General features: G+C 60.8%; 1 protein-coding gene across 41 annotated transcripts in view; it reads right to left on the bottom strand.

Annotated features, from left to right (window-relative positions):
- EPB41L1 (erythrocyte membrane protein band 4.1 like 1) overlaps positions 1–19,767 on the bottom strand; it is a 67,919-nt gene that overhangs the window by 10,157 nt on the left and 37,995 nt on the right. For 12 of the 41 annotated variants that reach the window (XM_074605615.1, XM_074605612.1, XM_074605620.1 and 9 more), the window contains 15 exons: positions 19,210–19,387; positions 18,402–18,566; positions 15,720–15,824; positions 15,596–15,638; positions 14,834–14,909; positions 14,360–14,578; positions 14,167–14,254; positions 13,702–13,854; positions 12,818–12,915; positions 12,504–12,679; positions 11,939–12,087; positions 11,329–11,364; positions 9,271–9,462; positions 7,817–7,915; positions 217–2,901 (listed from right to left, as the gene is read on the bottom strand). In XM_074605615.1, the coding sequence (XP_074461716.1) occupies positions 217–2,901; positions 7,817–7,915; positions 9,271–9,462; positions 11,329–11,364; positions 11,939–12,087; positions 12,504–12,679; positions 12,818–12,915; positions 13,702–13,854; positions 14,167–14,254; positions 14,360–14,578; positions 14,834–14,909; positions 15,596–15,638; positions 15,720–15,824; positions 18,402–18,566; positions 19,210–19,368 (4,443 nt within the window). In that variant the 5' untranslated portion in view covers positions 19,369–19,387. The remainder of the gene's footprint in view (positions 1–216; positions 2,902–7,816; positions 7,916–9,270; positions 9,463–11,328; positions 11,365–11,938; positions 12,088–12,503; positions 12,680–12,817; positions 12,916–13,701; positions 13,855–14,166; positions 14,255–14,359; positions 14,579–14,833; positions 14,910–15,595; positions 15,639–15,719; positions 15,825–18,401; positions 18,567–19,209; positions 19,388–19,767) is intronic. The other 29 variants (XM_074605635.1, XM_074605648.1, XM_074605642.1 and 26 more) reach the window with 8 other exon arrangements.

Genomic DNA, 19,767 nt, shown 5'->3' with positions numbered 1-19,767 from the left:
TGGGGGCAGTCACAAAACAAAAGCTGATGAACCAACGGGCCAGCGGGTCTGCATTCAGCAAATAAGCCTGACCACACGCACATACATAAAAGGACAGGGGATGCAAAGCGACTGCCGTCAGTCAATGGATGTGTGAGGAGCCACTGAACATGATAATAAAGAGCCACACAACATGCGCATGAACTTTCCGTCCGGACAGTTCATCGGAAGAGTTACCACGGCTTCTGCCAGTGTGAGTTCGCAGCCAGAGTCGGGGGAGGCCAGGTCAGCACTGTCTTCTCCTTCGTGCTCCAGGTCAACAGAAACATCTTCCTTCAAAGAGAGAGGCTGGGAGGTATCTCCTGAACTAGCCCCTTGCCTGAGGGCCAAGGAGCCCACACGAGATGCAGGTCCCACCGGAGTGACTGGTATTGCCGGTGGTGAGGTGAGGCCTGTGTTCAAAAGCATGTCCTGTCCCAGACCCATCTTCCCCTTTGCTTTTGCTGATGTCTCAGCTTCAGGCACACGCTCTTGGTCCTCCTGGGCTGCGCTTTGCTCTACTTCGCTTTGCTCGAACATCTTAATCTTAGAGGCCACTGAGGTTTTCCTGTAGCTCTCACTGTCCTGCCAGCTACCTGGGGCCACGGGGACATCTCCATGCTCCTGGGACACAGCTCCTGTCCTCCCAGTCACGCACATCAACGACCCAGACTCTACTGGATGTGTCCCACCGCTTGCTTGCAGCTCTCCCCCGCCTTCATAGATCAAGGTAGAGAGCGGGGACGTCTTGCTTCCTTGACACAATCCTGCTACAGGGGAGCGGGACTGCGGGACATCAGCAGCTTCTTTGGAAGGAGACTTATCCTGCAATGGCTGTCCTGGAGCAAGGTCACTGTCCCTGGTATTTTCTCCTGCCGTAGGGCTCCTGCCCTGTAGATCTTGTCCCGCATTAAACTCCAAGTCTCGGGGTGGCTCTTGTGCTTTGGGATCTGCAGTGGGAAGGAGCCCTCCAGCCACGGGACCCTCTTGGGGCAGGTCCCTTATTATGGCCTCGGTCTGTTGTTCTGGTTCTTCTGCCTTGGGAGGCAGCTCTTCCATGCGAGGGCTTTTGTCCTGGGATAATTCTTCCATCCCAGAGACTTCATCTCTGGTCATCTTCCCTGATGTGGGCCCTATGCCCTGGGAGAGCTCTTTTATCACGGGCTTCTCCTCCTGGAGCGCCTCTTCTGTGCCAGGGACTTTACTCTGGGTTGCTCTCGCTGCGACAGGGTCCATGTCCGGGGACACCTTCCCTGTGGCTGGGTCTCTGACATGGATCGGCTCTGCTGCAGCGTCTGTGTTTTGGGGTGGTCCTCCTGCAACAGGAATTGCACCTTGGTGTGGCTTCCATCTAGCAAAGCCCATGTCTTGGGGTTGTTCTTCAGATTCAGGTTTGGCACCTCTGTGGATTGCCACCTCTGCTGCAGGGCTCATGTCCTTGGGTGCTCCTTTGCCTACTCCAGGACTTGCCTCCTCCCATGCCACCTCCGCCGGGGGGTTCACATCCTTGGGTATGCCCACACCTCTTACAGGGCTGGTGCCCTGGGACAGGTCTCTGCCCTCGGGCTCGGTGCCCGGGGCTGGCTCTGCAGGGACAGGCCTGGATTGCTGGGCAAAGGGTGTAGGGACAGGAGTGCTGGGTTCATCCCCCTCCGACCCCGCGGCGGTGTGAGGGTGGCCCTGCCAAGGCACGGCTGATGGAGGCGACTTGGTCTCTATCTCTTCCATCTGAAGAACCACTCTGGCGCTTTCCTCCTTGTCGCCATCTGCTCCAATCCTTTCCGAGAGACCCTCCACTGCCGTGCAGGTGTCCGGGCTCTGTACTGGGCCCCCTCTGTGCTCCTCAGCCCCACGGCCGTCCTCTGCCAGGCCACAGGGTTTCAAGCCTCCCACTGGGCTTTGCAGATCCATCTCCTCCGGTCCCACCTCTCGGGAACACAGTAGAGCTTCACCTCCCTCGGGCACTTCGCAGCCTGTTAGCCCCGCAGAGGTCTTCTCTTGCTGCGGGAGCAGCCCTTCCTCCTGCCCCGAGGTGGGACGTCCCACCAGGCTGGTCCCATCGCAGCCTGTCCGGGGCCGCTCCGATGCTTCAGCAGGTTTTCCAGACACTGCGCTGTGTTGCTGCCTTGCTGAGGGAGGGGGTTGGAACCCTTCTGTCACAGGTGCCACATGCCCAGATCCCTCCCCGGATGTGTTCACAGTGGCTTCTGGGCTCTCCTCCAAGCCAAGCCGCCCATCAGTCTCCGAGAGCTGGCGTGTTTTACTGTCCTTCTCCTCTTCCTCTGGATCTCCTAAGTAGATGATCCTCTGGGTGGCAGAAGTCTCCGAGCTGTCGTCACTAGCCTTCACTTTAATTTTAATGAGCTCTGTGGCCGTGGCCAGCACTCTCGCCTCCTGCTTCTTGGAGGCTGCAGGAGCATGCTCCTTGGAGGCCACTTCGCTTTCTCCCAAAATCTTGGACCTTTGCCTCTCTTCAGGCTGCTGACATGGCTTGGGCAGACCCGGCTCACGGGTAGTTGCTTCCTCGCCCTGCTCTTGGGGCTCCTCTGCACTGTGAGCTGGCGGGCGCTCTGCCTCCTGGCTGGGCTCCCCCCTGCTTTCCTTCTCATAGATCTCATCGTCCCAGACAGACTCAAAATCCTCGGGACTAGCGATCATTTTTGCTCTCCTCCGGGTATCCAGGGCTGCATCTGCTGGCTCTTCCTGGCCTGCCGCTTCCTTGGCTTTCCCTACTGCCATCTCCACTTTTGATATGCTCGCACTCGCTTTCACCTCTGAGGTACCTGCATGGGCTTCTTCTTTCTTGACTCCCAGAGCTTTCTTTAGAGCTATGGATTCCAGCCTAGGAGTTTCTCTCTCTATAAATACCCAATGCTCCGAGCCCTGCATTGCAATTGGAGCAAGAAGAGTTAGCATCAAACATACTTTACCTAACTGCTGATGACTGCTGGCATGAGTAACAGAAAGCTGAGCTGCCTCCAAGAGGGAGGACTAAATTCATTATTATTCATGCAAGAGTTGAGGCAGGGTCTATGCAAAGAGCCTGGCAACTTGCTGATGGAGGGAAGGGACTGAAAATAAGGGGGCTGATGCCGTGACGGGGACTAAGCCCCTCTATCCTCTGCAGGGACCGTGTTTTGCTCCGGGCGGTGGCTCACTGACATACCTGCAATATCCGCAGCTTTGTTGGAAGTACGGAAGTGGGAGCAACGCTCCCAGCAGACACGTTAACAGCCGTCGGGGCGTCTCTCATGAGGCAGGGGAACACAGCTGGTTCAACCCAACTGGGACCCCCCGATCTGACACCTGCTTTCAGCTGGCTCTAGCAATCTCCATGAGCAAAGGCTGAGGTTTCATGGTAGGCTATGGTCTGTGTTTTGAGCAGCTTCACTCTCAGCTTCATCCACAGGCCCTAAGACTATGTCAGACTTCCAGGAGCGCGAGCAAGAAAAGAAACTACTTTTTGGCCCTTTCCCCTTCCTACCAGATGCAGCAGCTCAGATTTACTCCAAAGTCCATCCTTCCTCTCCAGCTCTCCAGGCAAATCCCATCAGAAGCAATTATTTAGCAGAGGTTTCCAGCAACGCTGAAACCAAGCGGTTCAGAAAATGTAACCTGCAAAAGGTTACCTGTGAAATGTAAAAGAAGACCACGGGCTCGGCAGCTGAGACAGCTATGGGTACTGCAGCGAGGACCACGCAAAGGTTGCGGAGCATCCTGCAGCAAGGACACGGTGGGTATGCGATATACCACGCCGTCTATCTCTGCTGCTGCACAGGGGAGGATGCCAGGTTGCTGTTAACATGCACACTTTGTACATTCACGTGTTTGTCCTGCAAGACAGCTAAAGACCTCACAAGTGCCAAGAACAAAGCACTGCTAAAATTCAACCACTTCCGGAAGAGACGGTAGAAAATAACCCATGAGAAGACAGCAGCAGGAAAACATTTGCACCGGTGAGGAAGCCCAGCAGCCTCCTCAGCCACGCTCCTACACGTGAAGGGCAAACGCTGCGGGCACGGTCCTGCGAGTTCACCATGGGGCTGGCTCTGCCCCTGACACCAGCCCGCGGGCAGAGCCGGCATCACTCCTGCAGGCTGGGCAGGACCGACCCTCCGTGGCACCAGGACACACTCCAGCCCCAGGGAGTTGGGGGGCTGGCTGCCCGCTCCCCCCTTCCAACTAGGAAAAATAATCCATAAAAACGCGAGCCATGCCCCACGCAGGGGTGTCAGGGTGAACATTTGGAGCAGCTGCACGTGCAACGGAAACCGAGTAACTGATATTGAGTAAGGGGAAACAGGGGGGTCAGAGGGAAGAAGCACAGCAAGAGGGAAGGGAAAAGAAGATAGGATTAGAAGACAGGGAGAGAAAGGAGGAAAACCAGTTACCAGTGGAAGGGCTTCCAAAAGGAGGGGAATCAGAAATCGCTGAAAGCCCCCCAACAGAAAAATGCCACCTCCCAGCTCCTGCCTTCTGTACCAGGTGCCAAAGCAAGCGAAGCTCCCTGGGCACGGTGCCCCAGGCCTTGCCCTGGCACCACCCGGGCAAGCCGCAGACCTCTACGCCTGTCCCCCTGCTCCGGGCTCTGGCAAGAGCGGGGCTGCCCCCTGAAAATCCTCTCCGAGTGCCAGCAGGGCTGTGCCTGGGTAGGAGACACCGTGGGGGCCACGCCTGGGCACGGCCCGACGCTAGCCCCCTGCGAGAACGCCGAGCCACCCCAGGGCAGAGGCGGGTGCAGGCTCTTCGTGCTGCCAGGACAGCCCCTGGGATGGCACACGTGCGCCGCAAGCCATGCCACGCACGCGGCAGTAAGGGCATCCTCCTCCACAGGTGGAAGACGGATCGTTGCCCGGGACTCTGCCATGGCGCCTGCACCCTGCCGCAGCCAGGTCCCTGCGCACCCATGCTGGAGGAGCCAGGTCTTCAAGGAGACCTGTCCCATGCCAGCTCCCTCCAGCATCGCTCGCACAAACCTCTCCGACATCCCTTTACCCTGCGCTCCCAAGCACCGTCTGCTCTCCTGGTCTCTTCCTCCACAGCCCCCTCCAACACAGGTTTTATTTCTCCTTAGTCCACGGAAATTGCAACAGAGGCAGCCAGTGACCGCCAGGAGCACCAGGTTACACCCAGGTCTTTCACAGTTGGGTCTGACCCATGGAAGCAATATTATCGCTAACTCGGCGGCTGTGTTGGGCCTGCCGGGAAGCCCAGGCCGGTCTCTGGCATTCCCTCAACACCAGCCTTCCCGTTCAGTAGTGATGCTCATGGCCGATTCAACCAGAAGACTGCTTACTTTCCTGGGTGTACAGCTTCTCTTCTGCTCCTGCACTGCCGTCTCATTGCCTTCTGCAGCCAAGGCAAGGATGGGCAGGTTGTAAGCACGTGAGCACCCTCTTCATTGAAGCCCTCTCGCCCCTTCTCTGGCTGCAAACCAGAGTCCTTCGGAAGAGACCTTCCCTGGACAAAGAAGACGAGTCTCTTCAGGCTCCTTCTCTGAGTTATGGCTTGAGATATTCATTGCAGATCAAAAAGCCTTAAGACAAGTCTTCTGAAGCTGGAACAGTGCGTTCATCCATGGCAGCACCTCTTAACCACAATGGAAAACCCAAAAGTTCCCGATTTATTTCCAAACCAGCTTCCTTTTCCTCAAACTTTGTTGGGATGAGAACAGCCCACTCCAAGGGAACAGACAACTACTCTGTGGTATGATCCGCACGCCGCTCCGGAGGGCTCAGTGCCAGCTCCAGCCACAGCTCTGGTTCCACAGCTCATGACAGCCCTTGTGCCTCTAGAGCTTGAGGACTCTGAGGGATGTTCGGAACAAATATCCGGATACCTGGGTATGTTCTCCAGGAAGGAAGAGAACTTCTGGAGCTTTGGAGGTCAATGGGCTGGCAGGACACTGTGTGCCAAGGCAGGAGCTGAGTCTAAGAAGGAATGACGCTGTCTGTGGAGCAACCTCGACTTCCCAAGGGATAATTTACTTTCACACTTCCCCCGTGCCCCAGATCTGCTCTAAGAGGAGGAGCATTTGGGAAGGCCATTCTCACCGTGACCTACACGTCACAAGAGAGAAAAGAAAAAAGAAAAAAGCCTTCTGCCCCTGCCAACAAGGCCCATAACCTCGGCAGAGCCCAAGGCAGGCAGGAGTCCTCTCCCTTCGGCGTCCTTCAATGTCCCTGCCATCTTTCTTTGCTCCTCAGGGAGACCCGGCTCACTTGAGAGGAAAGCACAAGCCTCACAACAAGGAGGGAAGAATGAGTGAATCCAAGATGTTGAGACAACACATTGGGTCGTTTTGTCATCCAAAGCTGAAGAGACTCCTGGCACCTCACAGCATTCTGGTCTTCCAGCAGGAGTGAGGACTGAGGGATGGAAGGGAGGGGGGAGACATGAGTAGCTGGGGGTGACAGATAACCCAACCTCAGCACGTCTGAAGCCCATGGGCATCAAGGGACTTTCAGGCTGAGCGTGATGAGAGCTCCAAGCTCTGCGGATGTGCTGTCCTCATGTCATCACCCTCTCAGGGTCACAAATTCCTCATAGTGACCACAGGCCAGGAGAGGACAAGTTCCCACATATCGACTACTGAGTCTCAGCCACTAATGCCTGTGGAGAAATCACCAGTGAGGCCACCTTGGCACCTGCACCACAGCACAGCCCTGGCACCCCAGAGGATGGAGGGGAAGACTCTGAATCGAGAGATGTGAGCGCACCTCACTTCCGCTGTTTCTGTCCACCAGCTCCTAAACACTGGCACGTAGAGGGTCCACCTGCGGACCAGGAGATGCTGCTGCAGCGCCCAAGCTTCACTGAAGATGCCTGTATCCTTGTTGAAGCCCGAGGCTGTGCCCAAGCCCTCATGCACGCCCATACTGCCTCCTGGGGACACAGGCTCCAGCCAGCCCAGGTTCGGGCTCCAGCTGTGTTGGTGGGACACAGCCCGCCGCCGCTGGCAACTTCTGCACTAAGGGAGACGACAGGGAGCAAGAGCTGGACCAGCCTCACGCCTGTCCCTGCCTGACACTGTCTTCTGTGGGGGCACTCAGGCAGGACACGCACCCCAGCACCACTGGGCACCACACCACGGCAGGGCCGCATCCCACCACAGCAGAACCAAGCCTCAAAGACCTTCTCAAGTCTTCTCTTGGCTGTCCTGGGAAACAACCACCATCACGTGAGATAGACCCTGCATGCACGCAATGCCGAGAGCCCGCAGTCCTCACCCGTGGGCACCGCGCGAGGACATTGAAGGCAGCATGACCCTGCTTTGCACAGGCATAAGACCAACTTTTCGGAAGCCTCCTGAGATGCCCTATTTCAGGGTGCCTGGGCCCGGGGAACTCTAAGTGTAGCCAAAGTGAAAAGAAAGCACAAGGGATTGCTAAAGACAGCTTGTAGCTGCCTGCCTGCTTGCACCCGGAGTGGAGACCCCCAGAGTGCCTGTGCCATGGGGTCAGCGCTGCCTCAGGACCCCCAGCACCAGCCTCCAGCACGGGCCCCTCACCCCGCCAGCCCCAGGGGTGCACAGCAGGGCTCCACCAGGAGGCCTCTCCCAGGCCCCTGTCTCACAGCCCAGAAGAAACAGTCTGGGGAGCAAATTTCACCGACAGCCCTGTCCTGGCGAAGGATCCTGCCCACCGCTGGAGAGGAGACCCACCCAGGGGGGCCAGCAAATGGCTCGAGCTCTGCTTAGAGGGCAGGAGGCACCTCGGCAGGACAGAAAGCCCCACGGGGCGGGGGGGACACAAACTGTGAGAGCGACGGGTGGGGAGAGAAGGAGGATGGTGACAACCTCAGGAGAGGAGACAAGGCTTTTCTGCGTGAAAGACTCCATGCTTAGGGAAGCTCCGTGCTCAGATGCAAAATCGTCTAGGGTGTCCTCTTCCATCGTCTGTGCCAGCACGGAAACCCCAGCACCCACGGGGAAAGAGAGAGAGAGAGAGAGAGACAGACAGAGAGACACAGAGAGAGAGAGAGAGAGAGAGAGAGCATATGAGAGGAATGAAGAAACAAATGTTGGGTGGGTGGATGGATGGATGGAAGGAAGGCCGGGTGGATAGATGGATGAACAGAAGTCACAGCTATGCCAGCTCTAGATGCTCCGTTTACATCTCTGCGCTTTATCTATTTGCTTGTGAAAGAGATGTGGGGCGAAGTCCCCCTTCTTGCCAGTGCGGTGCTTTGATGAGGGGCTGTGAGCCCAACTCTGCCCGAGTCCCCCTGCAGCCCCGGGTCTCCGGCCGGCGCTGGGGACTGGCAGGCACACGTGCACATCACGAATCCCCCTGCAGACAGCCCCTGGCCCAGCCACCCCGCACCCTCCTGGCAGCCCAGCCCCACTGGGACCGTCCCGGGAGGGAGCCAGGGCAAAGTGGGCCCGCGTGTGGTGTCCACCCTGCCTGGAGCCATGCCCACTGCTGGGGACACAGGACTGGCTCCAGAGCCCCTGTCGAGGAGAGAACCCCACGGAGGGGTGAGCAAGCAGGGAGGGTCCATGGCAGCGAGAGGGCATCCAGGCTGGCGGATGTCCTTGCCACGCGCTGCCTGTACCGAGCCAACCAGGAACCCGGTGTCACAGAGCACTCAGCTGCGCCATCCGCGCCCCTCAGACAGCACAGGGGGCTCCGCATGTCCTGGCGCCCCCAATTCCAGCTCCCCAGGCGCCATCATTTCACAGTCGTGGTCCCACCACAAAGCCAGCCGGCAAAGCGCCAGGAGGGGAGGACGTGGGTGCAGGATGCCAGCGTGGCACCGCTCACCCCTCCGCCTACCCCCACCACCCGGGTCCTGGCGCCGGTGAGAGCACCATGAGGCACCTCCTGCTCTGCCGAGGACAGCCCTCGGGCAAGAGCTGCACCGGGCACTGCCGTGCACCAGCCCTGCTGGTACGAGGGGTGAGAAGAACCCCATTTCACGGGCCAACAAAAGCCACAGCCCAACTCTCAGGTACCCCCAAAACACAGCTCTCCGGAGAAGGATGAGAAATTCAACCCCATGCAGTGCCTGGGCACAAGGGGAGAACACTACCAGCAGTGCGAAAATCGTTAGCACGTTACAAAACTTAGAGACAAGGACCAAAGGCCCCCTCCCTCCACCCCCCGCCGCCTAATTTCCCCCACCGCCTACTTAATTTCCACCATGCTCCCCCAGGGTAGCACAGGAGGCAGAGACCCAGAGCCCAAGAGCTGAGGAACTCCTCCCCGCGAACAACCTGATCCCCTCCATAAGAGAAGCAGCAAAACGAACCTCGCCGGCCTTTTCTGGGGTTCCCTTTGGTGTTTCATCCTCATGCTTGGGGGAGGAAGAGGCTGGTGAGGAAGGCAGCCTCCTGTCCCGGTCCCTGTGAACCAGCTTGCTGTTGGGCTCCTTCAGGGTCCGTTTCAGCTCATTAATGCTGGCCTGATGCTTCAGCAAAACATCTTCCGGCTTGTCTAAAAACTTGGGGAAGGAGAGAGGAAGATGACGATGATTAAAGCACCAGCCAAGGCAAAAGAGACGAGCAGGGGCACTGGGAGGGTTTGCTTCACACTGGGCTTGAATTTAGGGTCTCAAGGGCCAAACGAACAGCGCGTCAGAGCACCCTGGTCTCAAGTTCTCACTAAGACCGTTGCAGGGAGCAGCAAAAAAGCAGCACGTGGCCGAGCGTGCGTGGCAGGGCTTCCCTCCGTGAAGGGCACAGCATGCTCCTTCAGCATGTCCAGCACGGCCTGCTGAGGACAAGCTAAGCCACCTGGAGGAAAAGAGTGGGCTCTCCCTTGGGCTCAGCAAGGGATTGGAAATACCAGCCGCCTCCTCTGCTGCTCTCTCGTGCCAGGCACAAAGGGAGCCCGAGCCTCTGCCCCAGCAGGGCAGGGAACCGGCATTTCCAACGGAGCTCCTTCAAAGTGAGCTTCTGCTAAAGGGCAGGAGGTCAAGGGCTGGTCAGAGATGTCCAGCCCGGATCTAAGCCTGGACCACCATGGACCAGCCTTGGCCCATCGGCAGCCTGGCCTGCTGTGGAGAGAAGACAGCTCAGAGCGCTCAAGTGCAAGGTGGGGTTTAGGCGTTCGAGCATCGTTTTGTGACGGTACAGGCACCAGGGTGGCTCCCCTCATCCCGCCGCAGAGGTGGGCAAACTGGCTCAGGGCCAGAACCAGCAAGAGCAAGAACCCTGGCTTCTGCTTCACACTCAAACCTCTTTTGAGGTTCGAAAGGCGTCACCTAAAATACCTCCCCGGTATTTCTCCTCAGCAACAGCCCAGAGACCCAAGAGAGTCCCACGAAAAGCCCGAGCGAATTACCCAGGCCCTGAAGGCTCAGCGCAACTCATAAAAAAAAACTTCCCCCCGTGGACCCGCGTGCCTGAGCCGTGGAGAAGCGCTTCACGGTTTGCCCACCTCTGGGCTGGGGGTGCGCCAGGGGAGCAGCACATGCACATGCAGCGGGGTAAGCGATGAGGCGGGCAGGGGAGGACCGGGACCGGTGCCCACCGCCCCGGCAGGGTCTGCCCTGCGGTGCCCAGCAGGACGGTGAGGGCTGCGTGGTGCCAGCGCGGCAAACCCCGTCGCCCGGCTGCGTTTGCCCCCATCGACAGCTCCGGCGAGGATCTACATCCCCCTGCGAGCGGAGGGGAAACCCCCGGGGAGCAGCCGTGGATTTTAGGCTGGGATGACTCGTTCCTGACGGGGGGCCACTGCGGACACGGGAGTCTGTGCAGGGGAGGGCAGAGCCTCCCGCTTCTCTGCGACAGGCAGCTGCCCTCTGGCCCAGGGGCTGGGTGCCGGTGTCCCCGCAGGCAGCTCAGAGTCTCGTTTGCCCCGGCGGGGTGGGACGGCAGCGGCAGCGCTGCGAGGAGCTGAGCCCGGCTCGGCAGGGCGGGTGATGGAGGGGCTCGGGTCAGGCAAAAGCAGAGTGCGGATCGGGGCGGCAGCGGGAGCGATGGGACCAGGCTCCGCAGGAGAGCTAGGGCCACAGGGCCGGACGGAGAGGAGACACGAGGCGAGGACATGGCGGAGTCAGTAACACGAGCAGAAGCCAGGTCTTCCCAACGGGCCAAGGACTCGGCGCGGGGGCCTGGCCGTTGCGCCTTGGGAGGGCTCTTGCTCACACGTACGATTAGGACCACCTTACTTAGTGGGATAGAAGATGCCGTGTGCGCGCTGGGGCACATCCCCAGCTGTCTGCTCCTCGGGCTTCTCTAGCATCCAACCCCCCGCCCCGGTGCATCTTGTATTCCAGTAAATAGGGTGACACACAGTGTTGCTTTGGAAAGGATGGACAATATGATGCACCGATGAGGACTAAGATACTCCAGAGAGAGAATACCTCCTGCTTGTGCCTGGGGGTTGTTTCGTGCTCCGGCTGGCAGCAAAGAGAGGGTTAAAAGTAACCAGCAGGGTCAGTCGAGGGAACTTGTCACAAACATCACAGTTAAGTTGATGGGCTGGTAGGGCGCAGAAGGAAGGGACCCCCCCCTCCCCTCGCAGCGTGGGGCTGAAATGGTCTGGGGTGTCCCTGGGCCAGCCCAGGTGCCTGGGACGGGAGTGGATGGGCTGTGCCTGGGCAGTGGCGGGCACAAGTGGGCACCGGTGTGCCTGGCCTGTCCCCGTCCCCATCCCTGTCCCAGAGCAGGGCTGCTCCCAGGTCCAGCCCTGCCTGGGGACGAGCCTTGAGACTTCAGGAGGGCGCTGGGGAATCAGAGATGAGCCGAGCCCCTGCAACAGCCCCATTTCCACCGGTGAGGCCAAGAGCTGTGTCCCAAGGGTCCCACCAGCCTGGGGCACGGCTGGCAGAAAGGACTGCAAGGTGCCCCGGGGTGACCCTTCCTGCCTGCAGCCCAGCCCTGCTGCCTGTGCCCGGTCCCCTGCCTGCCCTCTCCAGGCGTGAGCCAGCCGACCCCTCTGCCTCCACCCTCCTCTGCCCGCCTCCTCTGTACCTTCAGCTCCTTGATTTTCGTTGGGGTGGTCACCTCCTCATCCTCCGTCTCGGACCGTCTCCTGCTGCCAAACTCACCATCCTCATCCTGCTTCTCGCCCTCCGCCCCGGCATCGTGGTTCTCGCTGACGGAGGCTGGGCGCGAGAACTCTGCCCGTGGTGGGGAGCCCAGGTCACCCCAGCCCTGCCAACCCCAACCCTGACCCCAGCCCCTGCCCCCCACCCGCAGACCTGGGTGCCCAGGAGCCCCGAATGCCCCGCAGCAGGGACGGCTGGTCCCAGGGGTCTCGGGGCGCAGGCAGCCGGGGCGAGCCCCATCCCCAAGCTGCCCAACCCCAGCCCTGCCACGTCCCCCTGCTCATGCGCAGTCTGGGCTACCACTCAGGGTGGGGACAGACCCTCTGCCGTGGGGATGCGGCTGGGGACGGCCTCCAGAAGGAAGCCTGAGGGCTGCCGTAACCCTGCCAAACGGGCCCGAGCAGCTGGCAGAGCTGAGCAGCTCGCAGCATGCCCCTCGCTCCCGCCAGCCGACCAATCTCCCTCCCCCTCCCCAATTTGGGGCATACCTCCGTCAAGGCTGCGAGACATGGTGTACCGTTTGCTGGAGGAGCGCTCAAAGAAGGGAGCCGGGCGGTCGATGAGGGCGCTGGCCTGCCGCGTCTGCGCCTGCGTCCGCCCGCTGTAGCGAAACTTGGAGCCCATCACCAGGAAGCCCTTTGGGGGTGGCTCTGGGGACACCAGCCTAGGGGTGAGAGAGGTGGAGCGCCATCGGTGAGCCCCAGCCATGTCCCCAGGCACTGCCCCCCAACATTTACCCACTGTGGCAGAAGCAGAAGTATGTCTGCCTCCGAGAAGAGAGGGCTGGAGAAGGTCTCCTCACCTGAAGAAGGTGTGATGCTCTATGCAGACCTTCCAGAGACGCTTGGCGGAGCGGTGGTTGGGCAGCTTGAAGCCAATGGTGCTCTCAAACTGTTCGTACTTGGGGGAGACAGAGACACACCGTTAACAGGCAGATCCTGCCCTAGAGGACATGATGGGATGGGACCTCGCCAAGGCCCTCAGGATCCCCTGGCAGGAGCCATGACTACGCCAAAAAAAGTCTTCAAAGCAGTGCTGGAAAGGTCCGTGCCCAGTCCCACTGGGTGGTGGGATCACGCCCCCACACTTTTGGCCTAAGCACTTTCCTCAACTGTAAATGGCTTTTCAGTGCGAGATAAATTCCCTCAAGAAACAAAAACCTTTTACAGCTCGTTTTGGTGAGAGTGCCTCACTCTCCCTTTTAGATGCGCTGCCCGTGCCCCTCCTGCCCGCTGGAAAACGTGGGTGGAAATGCATTCTCCCGTCAGTACACATAAAAGTGACAAGAGTGAAAATGAAGTCAGGAAACGAACGAAAAAGCTTCCTGATGGTTTTTTGTGAAGCACAGAAGACACATCAAAAATGGCCCTCAACCCCCCCCTTCCTGGGAGACCTCCCTATCCCAGCAGGGTTCCAGCATCTGGCTGGTGGGGAAGGGACCCTTGGGTGCCCTCAGCCTGCTGAAGTCGCTTTGCCAGTGAGAAAATGAGAGCATGAACAAGAAAGCACTTGCTGAAAGCCTCCATATACCACAGGAGATGTGCTCCCTTGGCCAATGCGGTCATTAACTTGGGACCTTTGGGGCAGAGGCTGGAGCCAGGCGAGGATGTCCCCGCCAGGCAGCCCCAGCCCAGCAGAGGAGGCGTTGTGCCGTACCCTGGGGCCGCACTGGTGCACGGCACCCACCTCACCCGGGCGGATCTTGATGTAGAAGTTGCTCCTCTTATAGGAAATTTTGAGGATCTTGGGCCAGGCGAAGCGGTTGATCCTCAGCCGGTCCCTGTAGATGAGGAGGCCGTTGGCGCAGACGCCCAGCATGATGTCGATGCCCTCGGAGTCCTGGAGGAGGTAAGAGGGACAGGAGGGGACTGCTCGGATGCCTGGTAAGAACCGGTTTGGCCGACAGTACCACGCTCCCTCCTGCTCGGTGCTCTGCTATGGGGGACCAGCTGACGGGTCACTGAATCACAGACCGGTTGAGGTTGGAGGTCCTCTGGTCCATCGCAGGGCCACCCAGACCGGCTGCCCAGGACCACGTCCTTGTTGAACCTTCATCGTGGGAGGAAGGGGCTGGGCGGGGAGGGGTGTGCAGGCAGCAGGGCAGGATGGGGTGGCATTGGCCATCGCTCTGGCAGCCCCACGGCCCCATACCTTGGCGTGATGCAGATCCACTCCGTACATGGAGAGCTTCTTGGCGTTCTCCAGGAAATGGATCTCTGCTTCCCCGGGGGTCATTCCCCTGCAAGGAGACAGAGAGGGCGACACATGGCCAGGTGCCCCACCGGGCGTGGGCCAGCTGTCTGGTGCCTTCCTCGCCACCAGCCCGTCTTCTCCTGGGGCTCACCGGTAGGTCTTGTGCAACTCCATGATGCGCTCCTCCAGCTCCCGTGTCTGGTTGGGGGCAAAGCGGAGCTCGCTGACATAGTTGCCCACGTGCTCCTCGGCATCATAGTCGCCCAGCTCGGCCTGCACGGCGTAGGAACCCAGCAGAGCATGTGTGACGAAGGAGCAGGGCAGGCGCCCCGTGATGATGTCCGCACGGAGCTGCAGGCACAGGTAGTATCTGCAGGAGGGGGCAGAGGGTAAGAGTGTGCCCTCTGGAGCAGGCTGGGGCTCCCCGGGAAGCGGCAGCGGGCACCCCACCTTGCGCTGCTCTCCGTGGGGACTGCCACCTCCCACGGCCACCTTCCCGGCCCTGCTCGGCATGATTTAGACATGTCACAGGCAGCGAGACCCCAGACATTCCCCCTCATCCTGCCCCTCCACACGCTCCCAGCTCATCCCCTGGCAGCTGTGCCCACGGAGGGCTGGTCCTCACCGTGTGATGTCCTCTGTGAGCTGGGCAGGGTCTGGAGGGTAGAACTTCACGGTGAAGGCGAAGTTCCAGGGCCCACCTAGGGAGGGGAGAGAGCAGTAAGGGCAGGACCCATGCTGGCTACACACAGGCGTGCAGGAGCATTCGGGCATCCACTAAGGGTCCCACAAGTCCCCCCAAGCCTGGCACAGGACAGGGACAAGGGGGTGCCAGAAGCTGTCGGGAGAAAAGCCACCAGGACACCAGCACGGCTCGGTTAACCCGCCCTAAACAGCTGGGGGGAGAAAAGCCTCCCAACTTCAGGAGCCATCAGCTCAGCGTGACCACCAACGTCACAGCAAAAGCCTCACGCGTCCCAGAAGGTGACACTTTGGCAACAGCCGTTCTGCCACCCCAGCAAGGCAACACCATGGGCAAAGTCACTCCGGGACCTCTCCCAGCAAGCACCCCGCTATTCCCCCCTTCCCTGTTCTTCCTGCTCAGGGCAGGTGGGGATGGTGCCCAGAGAGGGACCAGGTCTCAGCCGGCTCTCCAGTGGCATAGACAGGGTTTTTGCCCCGCCAACGCCTGCCATGAGTAAGAGGAGAGGTGGGTAACCCGCAGCTGAACGAGCAACACCGTCCTTGTCCCCAGGCCAGCTGCCAAAGGTCCCCGCCAGGGCAGGTGGGGAGGGGACCTGCTGCAGGACAGCCATGGCTGAGCCATCCAGGAGCCCCGTGGCACGCCCCAGGGCTGGGCAGGATGGACCCTTCCCCAGGCACTTACTGCGGATCTGCTTCTTGATCTCCTTGGAAGGATCCAGCCAGTTCTGCAACGAGGAGACAGCAGGTCAGGCGGGGTTCCCCAGCACGGAGGGGGCAAGCCACAGAGGGACCCCCCCCATGCTCACCTTCTGGCTGTCCGAGTCGCAGAAGGTGAGGCCGAAGTAGTCCTTCTCCAGGAGGTTGAGGTGCTCGCACACCATGTCAAAGAGGACCTGGCCTCGGGCGTGCTTCTGTCGGAGACACGGAGAGGCTGATGGTGAGCCAGCTCTCTTGTTCCCCTGGAGAGCCGGCAGGCACCGGCAGCACCCGCTGGGGGCGGGCAGGGAGCGCTGGGGATGCTCAGGGCAGCCCTGGCCCCCCAGGCGACCACCACAAGGTGCTGGCAGCCCTCTCACCTGGCAGCACCGCTCTGGGGACATCAAGGCAGTCCCGGGGCTGCAGGGACGGGGCACGGTCGAGCCCAGCCAGTGTGGTGCAGGGCAGCAGGTCCCATGGGCCAGGGGGACCCGGTGCCCACCTCACACCAGGAGACGGTGATGGCAAACCGGAGAGGGGTCCAGCCGGCCCAGGCACCTCTGCTCCAGACCCTGGGACAAATGTCCCTGCTGGGACAAATGCGCCCCAGAGCTTCTGGTGGCCGGCACTGACTGTGGGACAAGCTCCTTCCCCACACCCTCCCCACTGGTGGCGGCGGCGGCTGGGTCCTGAAGCATGGGCACGGCAAACGAGAGCCACAAAGAGCCCAAGCCACATGCAGGGATGGAGGGCACCCTCGTCACCTGGTCCTTTGAGGTCCCCTGCATTTCCCTTCGTTACCAGTGGCAGCGAGGCCCAGGCTCGCTCCTGGAGGTGGCAGAACAACCCCTCCCATGCGCGTTTCTCCCCTCTTTACAGCCTGGCAGCTCCCATCTGCCCTCTCCAAGGCATCCGTTTACCGGAGCACCTTCACGATGTGCCTCAGGGATGGCATGCCCAGGGCACCAAGCGGCACTGCCCCGGTAGCCCGCTGCCCCCGACGGCAACCCTGGGCTCCCGCTGCTCTGCAAAGCTTTCCCAGCCGTTGCTTCCTGGGTCTCCTCCCTCCCGTTGTCCCGGGTTTTGAAGGCAGGGGCTCACCCGTGGCACGTGCCGGGGTGTCACACGTGCCGGCTTGACTCCCCTTTTTGATTTTTTACTGAATTAAGCCTTAATTGAGCATAAGGGCAAGGCACAACTATTGCCACGGGGCCTGCGGGTAAGAAAGAAACGCAGCACCAGCCTTTCTACGCTAAACCCTCTCCCCCTGTGCCCCAGGTGGCTTTTTTTAGAGAGCAGCAGCTCTTTAAAAGTCAACCCCATCCTCTGCACCGCAACAGCGGAGAGATCGTCCTTACCCAGGCCCGGCGAGGGGCATCGCTCTGCTCACAAAGGTGTTGGCAGCCCGGCTTCTGCCTGCACGCCGGCTTGGCTCGGCCAGTGCTACCGGGAGAGCTGGGAGAAGGACGACCCCGCCGGGGGCTCGCACAAGCTGCTCCTGCGCCCCGTGAGCCCCGCCGCCATCCCCTCCTTTTCTTCTTCAGGGGGGCTTTCATCTTCTTGTCAACCCACCTTCCCACAGCTTTGTGACAAATTTCACCGCGAAAGCGACAGCCAGGGCTGCCGGAGAGCCGAGATCCAAGGCCCCGCTGCCCGCGCCAGGCAGCCACAGCGAGCAGGAGCCACCCTCCTGATGGCCGCGGATCCTGCGCGGCCCCGAGCCGGGGGAGGCAGGTCCTGCGTACAGATGCCGGTCCGCTCTGCGCAGCCAGCTCCGAGCGGCTGCCAACAAAAACCCGTCTGCCCGCTCGCCAGCAGCAAGCGCAAAGCGCTCCCTGGCAAAAGCTCCGGGATTTCTGCTCCCGAACAACCTCAGCTTTTTGCATTTTTAAGCCGAGTTGCCAGTCCTTCCTTACAAATGTCCCTCCCACCGGGGCGATGCGGCAGGCAGGAGACAGCGGCGGGCGCTGGGGATAGAAACAGGCGCTCCCGGCAAGCGCTTCTCCTCCAGCTGCCTTCGCCCCCGCGGCAGGGCCGCAGGACCCTGCTACAGAACCCAGCCTCCACCCCCAATTTAATCCTGGGGGTCCCCCAGCCTGCCCTAGGAGGGGAGGTCGCCGTGCTGACAGCGGCTGCAGCAGCCCTGAAGCATCTCCCAACGCAGGCGCCAGCCCCCTCTGTCCCTCCCTGCGGTGACAGCCACTACCAGGGAAGCAGTGACAGCCACTACCAGGGAAACGCGCTCCCCATGAGGACCCCAGCTTTATGGGGAGGGACGAGAAGATGAACACGCAGAGGTTGGAGGCAAACCCGCCTGGGGCAGTCGTGAGGGTCCACGCGCGTCAACCTCTTTGCGCCAACACGTGCACACACGTCCTTCGCCTCAGGGGACAGCCAACACGCTGCGCCCTGGAGGTGGCGGCAGACAGGCTGGCACACGGATGCGCCGTGCACGTATTGTCAGGCAGAGCTCTATCCCCCGTCTATTAAATGTCTGCTTTTTAGACACTCTTTCCTATTGCGAATAGAAATTTGGATTCGCCGGGCTGCCAAATTTGGATTCACTGGGCTGAAATTTCCCTGCTAGGGCCTGTCTTTCCGGATTTCTCTCCTTATTTTGAAATTCCAACTTTAGAACTTTTCTGTGGATTGTTTTCCATAGGAGAAAGGTACTACAAAGCTGTCCTTAGAAGAACCCTGACGTCAGGGACTGGGTGGGCTGGGCAGGGTCCCCGGGCTGAGACGTGTCCCCTTCCTTGGTGCCAGCGCAGCCCCCTGACGCTGGGACTCACCTCCACCTCGCACTCGTACTCGGAGGCATCGAGCAGGGTCACTCTGCAGAGGGCACTCTTCACTTTCTTGGTGGTTTTCTGGGGCGACTTTTGGGTCTTGCTGGGGGTCGTTTTGTCAGAGAGCCCGTCCGTCTCGCTGTAGTCCTTCTCCTCCATGTCTGTGCCCTGGAGCAGGGAGACGGCACGGGGTTAACCCAGCGCCACTGCCCGGAGAGATGGACAGACAGACGAGACAAGCCCTCCAACAGCAGGTGGAAGAGGGCAGCTGATGGCGGGGAGGATGGTGGCCTCTTCGGAGTCCACAGTCAAGCCCAGATCCCCCACCCCACGCCACCGGCACGACTTGGGTCCCTGGAAAATGGATATCCATGAGTTGAGCACCCAACACCTCGCTGCCCAACCGCCTGGTGCCGCAGGCAGGGCCGGGGCAGCACCGTGCCCGCTCCGGGGCTGACATCGGGGTGCAGCCGCTGCTTCCAGCCCTGCCAGAGGCGGCTCAGTCCTGGGAGACAGGGCCACCCCCTTGTCCCCCCGCCCTGGCCGGCAGTGCCATTTCCAGAACGGTCAGCGCTCGGGGCTGCCGTACTGCTCCTCTGCCCGTCCTGCCCTGCTTGTAGGGGGTCCCCTCTGGGATGCGCCCCCGGGGCCGACAGCACGGGGGACGTGCCCACCTCACCGGGCTCCCTGCAGCCCCAGCACTGCAGCAAGGACACGGTGATGGGCAGCCAGAGAGAGGTGGCACGTCCCCTTCCCCTGCTGCGCCTCCTTCTCTGACACGTCTCATGGCACCCAGTTGTCACCCACTCACCGGCTCCGTATTTCGGGCATCGGACTGCGCCCCGGGCTTCTCATTAGCCTCAGCGTCCCGGCCGGCGGGGTTGGTGGCTGCGGCTGCCTCCAGCTGCTGCTGCGGAGCCTCCTCCTGCGCGTTCTTCACCTCCGAACCGGGGCCCGTCTCCGTCGTCATGGCTGCTGGTCACCCTGCTCTGCCACCGCCACCCACAAGGAGAGACAGGAGGTGTCACGCGGGCGCACGGGGATGGCGGATGCCGGCCGGGCAGCCAGCAGCCCGGGATGCCCTGGCTGCACGGGCAGGTGTGGGACCTGCCCATCTCCGCCCGCTGCCTGCACGCACGGATCCGCTGCCAGGAGGTGGCTTTGCAAAGGGCAGCGGCACAGGAGGTCTGCGCTTCATACCCAGCTGAGGCGGAGGAGAAGAGCCAGCGGTGTGGGGAGGGACACTGGTGGCAGGGACCCACCACAGTCAGGGCACAGGGCTCCCGCCCCATCCCCTCACTCACAGCGGGGCTGGCCGTAACCCCCTGCTCCCCCCAGCCCTGGGCCCTTCGGTACCTCCACTAGTATT

This window comes from Larus michahellis, chromosome 12, assembly GCF_964199755.1.
Source record: "Larus michahellis chromosome 12, bLarMic1.1, whole genome shotgun sequence".
NCBI lineage: Eukaryota > Metazoa > Chordata > Aves > Charadriiformes > Laridae > Larus > Larus michahellis.
Note: the sequence above shows the minus strand (reverse complement) of the source record. Positions and strands in the feature narration are given on the sequence as shown.